Raw genomic sequence first — 15,461 nt, 5'->3', positions numbered from 1 at the left:
GGGTTATGTGTAACAGTTATCATTGGGGTGTCTAGATTACGGTTAGGTTGTGGTAAGGTTAAATTTCGTTGGACTTAAGCTGCAAGGTTTAGATTAGGCCCTGTGATGGCCTGGCGGCCTGTCCAGGGTGTCTTCCCCCCCTGCCGCCCAATGACTGCTGGGATACGCTCCAGCATCCCCGCGACCCTGAGAGCAGGATAAGTGGTTTGGATAATGGATGGATGGATTCAGAAGCTGCACCCTGCGTGACGGGAGGTAAAATTATGTATTTTCTATGTACCAGAGACTTGGTAGACCTGCCTGTGGACGATGGCAGCACCACTTAGACATCTGATCCAAAATTACTCGATACCAAACGTTCTAGAAACAATCTTAAGACAATATTCATTACAGTTCATGTTTTCTGACCAAGTCTCCACCAACAGTTTGAGACGAAGTTAGTTAGGCAGGCAGTTCATTTAATCCTTGCAGCAGCCCCACCACAAGCCACACAAACCCTCCATCACAAACACACAGGCTGCTTGACCCAATTCAACCACAACACCCACACAACAAATGACTTGGAACAACCACAAATTAACAAACACAATCCCACTGACCAGACTCACAACACATTCATCATGTCTTAGCCAAACAACTAGACACGCGCAGGCGCACGCGCACACGCACACACACACACTGCAGTGTGTGTGGGCTGAGGTGTGTAAGGATGACACATAGAGAGATGTGGCAGTGTTACTACTTCCTTGTGTAGTTTGGGGTGACAGTAACTCAGTAAAGCAGGCTGTCTGGTAACTGGAGGATTGTCGGTTCAATCCTCAGCTCCTCCTTGCAAAAACTTCGATGTGTACTTGAGCAAGACACCGAAGCCGTAACTGCTCCCATTGAGCTGGTTGTTACCTTGCATGGCTGACACCGCCGTCGGTGTATGAGTGTGTGTGTATGCACATGGGTAAAATGTGAGGCATTCATTAATTGTAAAGTGCGTTGTGTGACTGATGCAGCTAGAAAAACGCTCTATAAAATGCAGTCCATTTACCATCTTAGTTTCCATCTCTGACCACTAGGTGGCAGGTGCAGTATGGTAACAGGGCTGAACCACCACAACAGCAGGCGTTGCCACACTATGACTCCGATTATTCTGATTTGTTTAAGATTTTTCTAAAATTTTTACAAAATATTGCAATACAGTGCAGTGTTAGTAGTATAACACATCACAATATGTTGAACTGTGACACTTGTATCGTGATATTAAGCATGAGTCATACTGCAACATTCTTGCCAGCGCACACACGCACGCACGCCTGAGCTACAAAAGCCACTTACATTCTGAAGCCTAGATGAGTGACAGTGGGAACTGTGTGTATGTGTGGGGGGGAGCCAGCCAAGCATGAAAGTAAGTCCCTGACTGTCAAGCTGAGGACAATCAGGATGATGATTGATGTGTGAGTGAGCGACAGTGGAAGTGATGTAGAAAAGGTGGAGACAGATGAATGCACTATTCTTCCAAATAGATCAGTGTAGGATTGGCTGAGATTGACAAAAATCAAATATCATGATATTTCTGACTGAATACCTCGATTATCGATAATGTGGTGATATTTAGTCGATGACTATTGGGGCTTTCATAAGACATTTACACAGCAGAAATGTTGATAAATCATCATCAGTAATGTGGACATGATGACCAAGCAGGTTGAGACACTCATTGTTCACTTTACAGTAATGCAGCCTTTAAGACCAGGGAATCACAACATTTAAGTTATATGACCACAACCACAATCCCACAACACATCTAGTCTCACACCACCAGATCCACATTATATGCAGATACTGACCAGCTCTAAATCAGAGCCCTCTATAAACTCTGATATCTCTGTCAGAGCAACGCTGCCTTCTTTATGTCATCCACTAATTAAACCAACACTAATGAAACACAATGTACTGGTGGTGGTGTGCGGACCTGCTGCAACTGTTAAGCAGATATGGAAGGAAATGATTTGTAATGAGACTTTATGAGCAAGAATGACGGTGTACAAGAGAAAGGCAGAGAAGCAGAATTTTTCCATCATTGACACGGTACAGTACTCGTGCACAGACTAAAACATTACGGCTGAGGTCATGCCACATCCGACTCTACAACAAAAAGAAACAGGCTTCATGCTCCTGCAGGCCGGCTGCTCGGTGTGCAAGCTGCAGCAGTTCAGTGAGGTAGCCGTCGCACACAGCTAGAGGTTAGCGGTGGGGACCAGGGCCTTATTCTGAGCAAGAACTCATAACACGACCACAACAACCGCTCGCCCTGAAACTTCACCTTTCCAATGTGGTTTCCAACTTCACTGTCAAGACAACGAACACAATCACAGTAACACAGATTACACCCAAAAACTTTCTGGTCTTACAGAAAACTAATCAACAAAATGAATCTTCAACTGCACAGTGTTGCCAAACAGCAAGGTACCACTTTACTTCTATATGCATGTACATACGCCATCTTGTTTGGTCCATCTAAATCAATATTGCAAGTTGTTACCATATGGCAACATACCCTAAAATACCTTCCCAACTGTTTTCCCCCAAAGCTTTTCCAACAGGGTATACGAATACCATGATGTTTGCAGGTATGTCCTTCTTAATGAAGGTTACAAAACAGCCTTCTTTTAATTAACAAGAAGTGCTCTCAGACCAAGTGAGTCGCCCACGGTGGCTGAAATCTTCCATTTGAGGCTGAGGAGGTAGAAAATGAGCCAAGCGGTTAAATTATCTGAAGCCCTCTGCTGTCCTCTGGTGGTCATGGTGGTGTACCGCAGGACTGAGTCAGTGCAGACAGACTTTCTCAAGGAGAAAGGTTCTCTTCACACACTGCAGCGTTTCCTCTGCACTCCTTCACCTGACAAGTGACACTAGCATCATCTGATCTTAGTGAATACCGCAGAACAAAACAAAGAATTAGATACGGAGCAATTGGAAACATCAAGACGCCATTTCAATATTGTACAAAGTATTGACATGCTGGGAACAAGCTAAACCTAGATTTCACAGTAAAAACTCTTGACTTACAACTAACAGGGAAACATGAAGACAAACGGATGAATGACAAACACGTGGCTATTTGTAGGTCAAAGCATTCACATTTCTTTGACCAGTCATCTGCATGACAAGGGATGGAGAACAGGAAGAGTCAGTCTGACCAACCGACCAAGTAAAACCAGTACAATCGACTGCCTTTCAAATTTAGCATTTACAATTCAGATTTTTTACAGAGTGAAAAGGAATGAGGGCATATTTTTGAAAGCATTTTTGTTCATATTTAAAATGGTAAGTTCAGTGTGTCAGCTGTGCTCAGCCTACACTAAATAATAATAACTATTTATATAGCACTTTTCCAATACAATGTTACAAAGTGCTATACAAAGATATAAAACCAGACAAGACAAAAATAAGAATAAGACCAAATAAGTAAGAGGAAAAATAAGAACAGTATGAATAAATAAAAACAAATATCAAACATTTGTAAACTACAACTACTACTACTATTACTACTACTACTACTACTTCTGGCTGCTACCGTTAGGGGTCGCCACAGTGGATCATTCATTTACATTTCTTCCTGTCCTCTGCATCTTCCTGTCACACCAGCTACCTGCATGTCCTCTCTCACCACATCCATATGCCTCCTCTTTGGCCTTCTTCTTTTCCTCTTCCCTGGCAGCTCCATATTCAACATCCTTCTCCCAATATACCCAGCATCTCTCCTCCACACATGGCCAAGCCATCTCAATCTTGCCTCCAAACCGTCCAACCTGAGCTGTCCCTCTAATATAATCATTCCTAATCCTGCCCTTCTTCATCACTCCCAATGAAAAGTTTAGCATCTTCACCTCTGCCACCTCCAGCTATGCCTCCTGTCTTTTCGTCAGTGCCACTGTCTTCAAACCATACAACATAGCTGGTCTCACTACCATCTTGTAAACCTTTCCTTTAACTCTTGCTGGTACCCTTCTGTTGCAAATCACTCCTGACACTCTTCTCCACCCACTCCACCCTGCCTGCACTCTCTTCTTCACCTCTCTTCTGCACTCCCCATTACTTTGGACAGTTGACTCCAAGTATTTAAACTCATACGCCTTCGTCACCTCTACTCCTTGCATCCTCACCATTCCACTGTCCACCCTCATTCACACATATGTATTCTGTCTTGCTCCTATTGACTTTCATTCCTTTTCTCTCCAGTGCATACCTCCACCTCTCCAGGCTCTCCTCAACTTGCACCCTACTCTCGCTACAGATCACACGGTGATCCGCAAACATCATAGTCCACGGAGACTCTTGCCTGATCTCGTCCGTCAACCTGTCCATCACCATTGCAAACAAGAAAGGGCTCAGAGCCGATCCTTGATGTAATCCCACCTCCACCTTGAACCTATCTGTCAAACATTTGTAAAAGCTTTAAAAAACAGAAAAGTTTTAAGACGAGATTCAAAAGAAGCTGGAGACTTGGTTTGTCTTAGTTCAACAGGAAGAGAATTCCATAATGTGGGGGCTCTAACAGCAAAAGCTCGATCACCCTTTGTGACAAACCAAGACCTAGGACTAACGAGCAGGGCTCGATCTGTGGATCTTAATGGTCGAAAGGGCAAACACCAGGTCAATAAATCACAAATGTATGTAGGAGCAAGAATGTTTAAGGCCTTAAAAGTGAGAATTAGATTTTCAAAATCAATTCGAATTATAACAGGGAGCCAGTGTAGGGAGGCAAGCACAGGAGTGATATGGTCATGCCTCTTGTCCTGGTAATGAGCCGAGCAGTAACGTTTTGTACCAACTGTAGATGGTGAAGGGAGCTCTTGCTGATACCCGAGTAAAGTGCGTTACAATAGTCAAGCCAGGAATAGATAAAAGTAGCGCCCCAGGATTCCAAGCAGCCTGCTTAAGACTACCTGACAGAGGGCATCCAGGTAGCGTTGTGGTCTATTCCGTTGCCTTATCAACGTGGGGATCGCCGGTTTGAATCCCTGCGTTACCTCTGGCTTGATCGGGTGTCCCTACAGAAACAATTGGCTGTGTCTGCGGGTGGGAAGCCGGATGTGGGTATGTGTCCTGGTCGCTGCACTAGCACCTCCTCTGGTTGGTCGGGGTGCCTGTACGGGGGGCGGCGGGGTGAGGGGAATAGCATGATTCTCCCACCTGCTATGTGTACTAAACTCCTAACTGTCAGGTGAAAAGAAGCAGCTGGTGACTCCACATGTATCGGAGGAAGCATGTGGTAGTCTGCAGCCCTCCCCAGATCAGCAGAGCGGGTGGAGCAGCGACCAGGACGGCTCGGAAGAGTGGGGTAATTGGCTGGATGCAATTTTGGAGAAAAGGGGAGGGGGGGTTCCAAAACAAAAAAAAAAGACTACCTGACAGACCACCAAAATTAGTAACAAAAGGGCTGATGGAATTTGGGGGAACAGAATGACCTCAGACTTACCATCATTAAATTTAAGGACAATTTCGGACAGCTGGGATTTAATGTCAGAGAGGCAAGTTGTGAGGTTTGCTAGGACGCTAGCATCTGTGGGTTTTAGTGGCATGTATAACAGTGTCATAAGCATAAAGATGGTAAAGCACATCGTGATTTTGAATGACCTGGCCAAGGGGCAGCAGGTATAGAGAAAACAGAAGGGGGCCAAGAACAGCCTTGAGGGACACAACAACTCAATCGAGGAAGTAGAGTTACCCAGAACAACAGAAAAAGTTCTTTTGGTAAGGCAACAGCATAATAAACTCAGAGCCGAGCCCTTAATGCTAACCCAAATCTCTAAGCGATGTAAGAGGATGTTGTGATCGACTGTGTCAAAGGCGGCAGCACTTAAGTATAAAAGTTTTAAGTTTCCTTTATTAATCCCCTTGGGAAAATTAATTTACTGCAAATTAACCCATCCAAGCAGTGATCTGTGTAGCTAGGAGCAGTGGGCTACAGCCTTCATGCTGGGCCCGGGGACCAACTCCAGTTCTTTTTCCCATTGCCTTGGTCAGGGGCACCGACAGGAGTATAAACCCTAACATGCATGTTTCTTTTTTTGATGGTGGGGGAAACTGGAGCACCCGAAGAAAAGTCGGCTTGTGTTCGTCACATGAATGTGTCTCTGTGTGTGTCGGAAAAAGCAGTGATTCGGCCTGGATTCGCCTTGTCATGAAAGTGGGGAGGCGTCTCCTTCGAGACTGCCGGCCGGAGAGATGCAGTTGGCGAACGCATGCAGTACGAGGCTGGGTGTTTGAATTAAAAATAGGGATCGATTGGCCACTAAATTGGGAGAGAAAAAAAAGAAAGGGGAAAATAAAAAAATTTTTTTTAAAAATCGAGCAGTCACCCTCTGTCTGCAGTCAGCAGTAGGTCATTAGTAACCTTAACTAGAGCTGTCTCGGTACTATGAAGTGCTCTAAAACCAGACTGGAAACTGTTAAAAACACTATTAGCGTTCTTAAAAGAAATCCATTGAGATGAAATTACTCTCTCCAGAACCTTAGATAAAAAAAGACAATTTTGAGATTGGTCTCAAGTTACTTAAGGACAGGGGATCTAAATTAGATTTCTTCAGCAATGGGTGAATAACGGCATGCTTAAAACTGTCAGGAAAAGAAACAGAGGCCAGAGAATTATTAAGAATTTGCAGAATAACGGGGCTAAGGCAAGGTGAATTTATTTGCATAGCACACATAAGGCAATAAAAACACATTTAAATACAATTAAAAGATGGAAAAAAATAAGCTAGGACGGACAAACAAGGAAGTCCCCAGCCTCAGTTTAAAAGAACAGAGTTGCAGCAGGCCTGCAGTTTTCTGGGAGTTTGTTCAGATATGTGGTGCATAAAAATGAAAAGCTAGTACTGCTCTCCATGATCGTCATGAGCTTGACTTTGGTACTGTGTAGATATTGTAGTTGTGTGTTACCTAGGACAGTATTTAGGATTAGGCCTGTACAGAACAGATCTGAAACAGCAGGTGTGGCTAATCACAAACCGGCTCTAAGACGCAGGATTATAGTATTCCCCCTTTATCAGCAAACTAACAGTGTATGTGATATGACACACAAGTCTTTTTTAGCATTTAATTTTTTCAAGGACAAACCAAACCCAAAGAGCGTACTGCTGACAAATGTCTGCATGGTGTTACGTCAATGTCAAACACACACCTTTTCCCGACAGCCATTTGGAGCAGTTAATGCTCGCAGGCCTCTACACTGTGCCTTGCTCCAAGGCGCTGAAGCAGCAGCACCAGCCCCAACAGCAACCAGGCCGGTCAAACCACCAACAACAACATAAAGTTACCGTCGAGCATCTTCAAAACCAGCAGCAGCCTTGCCGACTGGGATCAAGTACAACAAAATGCAAAGGTCACTGGAACATTACAGCATGTCAGAACACACTACAGCTCCTATCCCGACTCCTATCCCGGGCAACCAACAGTCTAGTCCGTCCCTCACACCTCCATAACGGGTACTTGTGTGTGTGTGTAGAGAGAGAGACAGAGAGAGACGGAGAGAGAGAACAGGTACCAAGGACAGCGGGTCACAGCGCATTAGTGCCAAGCTGACCATCTTTAAGTTTTGCTGCAGCAGCAGAGGACAGCAGCATGTTTCAGCTTTAAGAGAGACAGGATACAGAGACACTGCCCGTGTGATTATAATAAAAATATGTCTACCTCTGCATATCCATCTCCATCTATGTAATACACAGCTAACATTTAGCGGGGGGGGGGATAATCTACAAAACATTGGTGTAAATGCCAAGGAAATAGGAATTGAAATATAGAATGAAAATCTATCTGTCTCTCACATACACACACACACACACACACACACACACACACACATATGGACACACACACACACACACATGGACACACATAGGCGGTCTGCAGAGAGACGTGAATGGGGCCAGAGTGGAATTACAGCCGAGCGGCTCAGGTGAGTCAGTGTGCTGCAGTGTTCAGACGCCACACCCAACACCCAACACACAGCACCACCTGCACCCTCCGCCCCAGCTCATGTGCAACACCCACTTCACAACTATGCGTTGCTACCAAGCACACGCAGCAGACCCGTTAGTCAGCATGAAAATTCATTTCATTCCCCCTCTGAGACAGACGAGGCCAGACACACCTCTAGACAGGTTTATTATCCATGTGGGTGTTCGTAATTAAAAAGCAGGACTTCAACTAACAGTTTGTTTTCATTGGCGAACAATCTTTTAATTATTTTCCCCCATTTAATAAAAGCCACAATCCTTAATCCAAATGTAAACCACAATACAAACATCAGGACAGGAAGCTGCCGTCACGCCCAGATTGACTGACAGGTCTCTTAATACAAGGACTAACACTAAACAACTAAATCTGAGTTACTAATGTTTTCTGATGCTGTAAAAGGTTTGTTCCCATCTCTAACGGTTGTAAAGATTGGAGTCAAACAGATTTTCTATTACCATGTGATGAGAAAGACAAGATGATTATTTTACATTTACAACTCGAACTCTTCAGGATCTCGTGGCCTCTATTTGATACGGTCAAATTAATCACAAGGCCCCTTTAATCATTTAGTCCATAAAATGTTAAAAATAAGTGATAAATGTCCATCACGACTCCCCAGAGCCCAAACTGACATCTGTAATCTATTAACTTGATTTGATCAGCAGCCAAAACCCCCCGAAAGTGTTCATTTTATTATGATATGGATCAGAGAAAGGCAGCAGATCGTAGGATTTATGAAGCTGTAACCAGCAAAGGTTTGGTGTTTTTACTCGATCAACGTCTAACAATCAAATCGATTGGCCAAATTATGACTCGATCGACCTGCCATCGATCGACTGATCAGTTAATCGTTTCAGTCCTTTTGCAGAGTCGATCATCTGGGAACTGACCGCCAGACACACCTCGGTACCTAGTATACTCAACAGCAAACATGTTTACTTCCTGACTAAACCAAAATTACGTGAAATGAAGATGTGGAGTACCAAATATCCCCCCCCCCGTTTCTCCCCAATTGTACTTGGCCAATTACCCCACTCTTCCGAGCCGTCCCGGTCGCTGCTCCACCCCCTCTGCCCATCCGGGGAGGGCTGCAGACTACCACGTGCGTCCTCCCATACATGTGGAGTCGCCAGCTGCTTCTTTTCACCTGACAGTGAGGAGTTTCACCAGGGGGATGTAGTGCATGGGAGGATCACGCTATCCCCCCCCCCCCCGAACAGGCGCCCCGACCGACCAGAGGACCAGGACACACACCCACAGATGGCTTCCAGCAATTGTGTCTAGGGACGGACGCCCGACCAAGCCGAGGTAACACAGGGATTTGAACCGCCGATCCCCGTGTTGGTAGTATAACAGCTTGGTCCGTGCTTCTAGGTTTTAGCGGAAGACGAGTGGAAAAACCCACAACCCCGGGGACACTGGGATTTTCACAGTGCTCGTCGTTCACAGCAACCTTACCAAGCCCGGTTGTACGGCTACTACCGCAACACACATGGACAACGGAGGCCACACGTGACCAAAGCGTTACTCTCGAGCTGAGAGGCAAAAAGAAACACAGGAGCTAAGTAACATGCATCCATCCACAGCACGCCACGCATGCCACTCGACACAAGGCGCTGTCTGAGGACGTTGCTTCTCTTGTATCTATACCAGTTATGTTTTAAAGGTACATTTCCCAATTTCGACTGTTACAGTAGGCAACAGAACAAGACCGCTATGCGACCCGGACGCCCGCTTCAAACCATTTCTGACAGACGTCAAAATCATGACCACTTATTGCACAGCATTACGTTCATTATGGGGTCTTAGACACGTTCAGTACATGAAACTGACTGTACAAGTGTGATGTGGATGATGGCGGACTCTCGTGTGATCCAGGACAAGGATAAACGGCCACACCCGGCTGAGGGCTGCTCTCATAGCACCACATGGCCGAGGTGGATCCGTGTGCATTACGCACCAACCGCACAAGGTTTAAACTCACTCCATCAAATGTTAAGACACTTTGTCAGCAGGAAACACAAAAGCACCCACCAGGATTTTAAAGGTTTCTTTCAGATACAAGGGGACGTTTCAGTGACTTTGTCACATGCAAAATGATGAACTTTGTACCCACTGGAAAACAAAAGCACCATGTCCCCCCTCTCAGTTCTGCACGGTGTAAATCACAGACCGACATATCAACGGGTTTCATGTGTTATTAAAACATGTCTGCTGGGGACTCGTCACCATGACACGCCTGCTTCTCTCTGCTTTTCAAGTTTACACAAGAAAACAGTCGGAAGTTCAACAGTAAATTCCGAAGGTTTCCCTTTTAAAAATGAAACTAATTTTTACAGAATTACCGCCATTAAATGTGCAATTATGATTATTAGTATGGATGCACCGATACCCATATCAGGCTGATAATCAGGTTAAAATGGAGACTTGGTATCAGAGATTCTACCTCAATTATTTTGCCTGGTGACCCCAAACTACATCGGCACTGTTCAGTAAAAACTAATGGATCGGCACTTGACGTATTGACCGATACTTTATCATTTATATTTGAATCAATATTTCCAGTTTTAAAAAAAAATGATGGTGGAACATCCGGGTAGCATAGCGGTCCATCCGTTGCCTACCAACACGGGGATCGTCAGTTCGAATCCCCTCATTACTTCTGGCTTGATCGGGCATCCCTACAGACACAATTGGCTCCGTCTGTGGGTGGGAAGCCGGATGTGGCTATGTGACCTAGTCGCTGCACTAGCGCCTCCTCTGGTTGGTTGGGGCGCCTGTTCGAAGAGAGGGGGACCTGGGGGGGGAACAGCGTGATCCTCCTATGCGCTACGTCCCCCTGGTGAAATGCCTCCCTGTCAGGTGAAAAGAAGCGGCAGGTGACTCAACATGTATCGGAGGAGGCATGTGGTAGTCCGCAGCCCTGCCCAGATCGGCATGGAGCAGCGACCGGGACGGCTCGGAAGAGCGGGGTGATTGGCCAGGAACAATTTGGGGGAAAGGGGAGGAAAATACATTTTTAAAAAAAGATGGTATTGGTGCCTCTGCAGCTGGAATGAAATGCAAGACAACACAATGCTGGACTGCAAGTACTGACTGCAACAAAGCCAACAGTTGATGTTTAGACCTATGCATGAACAGCATCTCTGCAAGAGGAACCGAGGAGTTTGATACAGCTTGTTCTGATGAAAACTGACACTCAGAAGGTCACATTTTCACCTTAATTCAACATGAAGGTTGCACAACTAAAGAAAAAACAGGAGACTAAAGGTACAATCAACTATTGTTCTCCCTCCCTCCCTGAGAGAGAGAAAGAGAGAAATATTTGTCTCCCCTCATTTTACAGTTACACAGACTTCAATCAGCTGACAGTATTATGACTGTCACTGTATACCCTAACTAACACACACACACACACACACACACACAATTAATGAGGATTAACGAGAACAGGGCTCCAGTGTTGTCGACAGCCGGCTCACAAACAGCGTGTCGATGATGGAAAATATCGTTTCGCAGTGTAAGTGTCAAGTGACCCGGCTCAATTCAGAATTCACACTGAAGAAATACTTGTGTGATGTGTGACACAGCCACATTTCCACCGAGGGCAGCCAGCATTAGTCTGAGACTAAAGGGCTGTTAAACCGGGTTTTGCAGAGTCACAGCCATATGAAACAGCTTGGATCCCGGTCAATGCGTAGCACAATCCACTAAAACCTGCTTGTCGCATACCAGTGGTTCTCAATCAGGTCCTCGGGTAAAATCAATACTGCCGTTTCTCTGTTCTGCCAGGTAGTCCCTTAAAGCCGCCTGCTGTTCCAGTTGTTCAGCCTCCAATCCGGGAGGTTTTACACCTGGAACAACAGGTGAATGTAATGAACTACTGCTAGAATAGAAAACCAGCAGTACTGGTGGTGACTGAGGACCTGATTGAGAACCACGAACCAGACACAGCGGCCATGATCACATACTGCCGGTCCTCTCTGACATAGGCTACCATCTGCAGCGATACCAAGGCTACCATTACACACTCTACAACCTTCTATTACGCCACACTTGCAAGTAGTCAGTTTCACCGTGGTAATTATGTTCTTAAAAAAAGAAAGCAGCATGAAAACACGAACAGTCTCATCCCAAGATGAGTCACTTTTCAACCCATGGAAACTTTCGATTGTGTGCAATTTAAAGAAGTCGTCACAGAAAGCAAATGCTGAATTTGAAACATGGCATCTTACCATCTGCCTGCTCAACACACTCCACACCTATCGAATGCCTATCGGCCCTAGAAGATCCCCCCCCCCCCCCCCCCCGCTGCTCATCCTGTGGCGTTTTATTGGAATTGAGGGTCTAAGGAGTGTTGTGGGCCTCTGGGACAACATTGTGATTGACGGCTACACAAATAAAACTGACATGAGACGATGTAGTCACTGTGTAATAAGACATCCAACACGGTGCAGTCAACACCAAAACACCAGACAGGTGACATCTAAACTGTCAACCTGCTGCAACTCTGGATTTAATATGAGACAAAGTCTCATTTCATAGACAAAATAATAAACTATCAGACAGCAACAGATTATTCCCAGGAAAACCTGTAATTCTATGACACAGTAAAATTAACTCTTATTATACACAGGCTAGGAGGCACGGTGGCGCAGTGGTTAGCACGGTCGCCTCACAGCAAGATGGTCCTTGGTTCGAGACCCGGGGTAGTCCAACCTTGAGGGTCATCGCGGTTCATCCTTTGTGTGGAGTTTGCATGTTCTCCCCGTGTCTGGGTGGGTTTCCTCCAGGGGCTCCGGTTTCCTCCCACAGTCCAAAGACATGTAGGTCAGGTGAATCGGCCGTACTAAATTGTCTCTAGGTATTAATGTGTGTGGGTGTGCGTATGTCGGCCCTGTGTGATGGCGTGGCGGCCTGTCCAGGGTGTCTGCCTGCCTGCCGCCCAATGACTGCTGGGATAGGCTCCAGCATCCCCACAACCCTGAGAGCAGGATAAGCGGCTCGGATAATGAATGAATGAATACACAGGTTATGTGTTTTCCTTTGCCCTGAAAAGGAGAGCACTCATTTTCACATTTCACTATTGACAGGTATTCACCATCTCTGGATGGCTCACCTGCTGATGTGCCGTGGGAGGGAAACACTGATGAGCCATGGGGTCATATCCATATACCCACACTGTGGGACGCAGTACCCTATGGTACCCAATTTTAATGTACTAGATTAATATGCTCATATCATGGAAAAAAGTTATATACTAAAAATCCCAGGATGCGGGCATCCGGTTAGCATAGCGGTCTAGTCCTTTGCCTATCAAAACGGGGATCGCCGGTTCGAATCCCCTGTATTACCTCAGGCTTGGTCTGGCGTCCCTACACACAACTGGTCGAGTCTGCGGGTGGGAAGCCGGATGTGGGTATGTGTCCTGGTCGCTGTCCTAGCACCTCCTCTGGTCGGTCGGGGTGCCTACCGTGATCCTCCCACACGCTACATCCCCTGGCGAGACTCCTCACTGTCAGGTGAAAAGAAGCGGCTGGCGACTCCACATGTAACGGAGGAGACATGTGGTAGTCTGCAGCCCTCCCCGGCTCAGCAGAGGGGGTGGAGCAGCGGAAGGCTAGGAAGAGTGGGGTAATTGGCCGGATACAATTGGGAGAAAAAGGGGGGAAAAATACCAGGATGGAAACCATTTTCAACAAAAAATCTAATATGAATTGACTGGACACTACTCCGGAAGAAAAAGGCAGTTTTGCGTAGTTAACTTAACACCTTGATGGTGGACAACAAAATGGCAACGATTCAGCAGCCTTTCAAATATAAGTTTGTTATTAGGCCTGATTTGGACATATATGAACAGCAAAAAGTACCACTGAACACTGGTATATCATCTCGTTACAGTGCCAAATATGGCAGCTGTGACCGGTCACCATGGAGATGTAGGTTGCTAGATCCGTACTCACTTGGCGTCACTTCCGCTGGTTGACCGAGACTAGAATAATAGAGTCACACTGCATACTAAATGGACTTTAACAGGTGCTTTCTAAGCAGTATGTAGTGTGGTTAGTATGTGGCATATACTATCAGTATGTAGTACGTAGAGTATTCAGATACAGAGTATGCAGGTTTTCTCTGCAAGCAGTCACCACAGCCGCTCCATGGCAAATAGCTGCCTATGCCTGGTACTACACTAACCACCATTTACACAGAGAGCGAGAGAGTGGATGGAAGAGAGAGAGAGAGAGAGAGAGAGAGAGAGAGAGAGAGAGAGAGAGAGAGAGAGAGAGAGAAGAAACTGTAGATACGAAATACACAACCAAGCCTTGGGAATGGGCTAACTGACACCTGCAGCATAGTACCACATCGCCCTATGTGGACTAACATCACAGGTCAGAAAATCAATGATTATCGATCTGTGGCACGGTGATCGGGAGATAATGAGTCATTGTGGGGAAATGCATGCTGGATACACACAGAGGGAATGGTAAGTGGGGGGGGGGGGCGTCAGCATGGCCACGACCACGCACAAGGCGCGTCATTCAGGAAACAGATGAGGTAGCTGCTGCCCAGATGGAAAGCAAGGCAGAGTATCCGATGCTGCCATGCCCATCTACACCGACACAGCCCCATTCACAGACTAATAAACCCTTCAAGCTGCCAAGGTGTGCAAAGGAAAACGAGTTTTCCGCTCATCAATAAACCAGTCAAGGACATGACATGGAAGCGGCCCGGCAGCAGACGGAGAGACGCGATCATGGCAGCAGTTCCCAGATCTTTTCAGAAAAGGATTTTACATCGGCTGCAGGTCGTGCATGCACCAACCAGCTGTACGCGTGCGCGCACGCACACACACACATAATACCCTGACGTGCACGCCTTCCATTAAAGCTGCCCTGCTCACCCTTCGCCTCGCAGTCGGCGCAGTACTTGTTGTCCTCCTCCCGGAGCATTTTGGAGAGGATGGCCTGGTGCTGCTCATTCAGTTTCTGCGCCTTTTCTCTCTCCGAGCGCGTCGTCATCTCTCCAGACTCCCAGGTCCTGTCGGACAGTCACCGGTAGAAACGCAGACCTCGTCCAGATCAGGTGCGTGTGGTCGACATGCATCAGACAGCGAAGGACGTCCCCCCCTCCCCCGCGTGTGCTAAAGCGCCAACAGAGTCGTGCAGATTGAATTGAACCAGCCTGCAACCTGCTAAGAAGGCAATATGGTTGCAAAGCAGACGTCGCTTCGTCACTTCGCCTCACGCCCTCTTCAAAATAAAAGTCCGACGCGCAACGTTAAGTGGAGTTTCGTCGTCTACGTTTCAATATAATGTCCCGCGTTTGCACTGTGCATGCATTTTTTTTTTTTTTTTTTTTGAGGATAACAGTGTCAGAACACCTGAGTACATACTGAACAAACTCCAAATCTGAGCCCTCCTGAATATCTTTGTTATGACTTGGAAGGT

The 15,461-nt window shown here is 46.3% G+C and overlaps 1 protein-coding gene across 1 annotated transcript in view; it reads right to left on the bottom strand.

Moving 5' to 3' along the window:
* The window catches only part of smap1 (small ArfGAP 1), a 129,455-nt gene extending 114,322 nt beyond the window's left edge, over window positions 1–15,133 (bottom strand). Inside the window, exon 1 of the mRNA XM_056292162.1 lies at window positions 14,915–15,133. Within this exon, the coding sequence (XP_056148137.1) occupies window positions 14,915–15,032 (118 nt within the window). The 5' untranslated portion in view covers window positions 15,033–15,133. The remainder of the gene's footprint in view (window positions 1–14,914) is intronic.
* Window positions 15,134–15,461: the final 328 nt, after the last annotated feature.

This window comes from Lampris incognitus, chromosome 13, assembly GCF_029633865.1.
Source record: "Lampris incognitus isolate fLamInc1 chromosome 13, fLamInc1.hap2, whole genome shotgun sequence".
In the NCBI taxonomy this organism is placed as follows: domain Eukaryota; kingdom Metazoa; phylum Chordata; class Actinopteri; order Lampriformes; family Lampridae; genus Lampris; species Lampris incognitus.
Note: the sequence above shows the minus strand (reverse complement) of the source record. Positions and strands in the feature narration are given on the sequence as shown.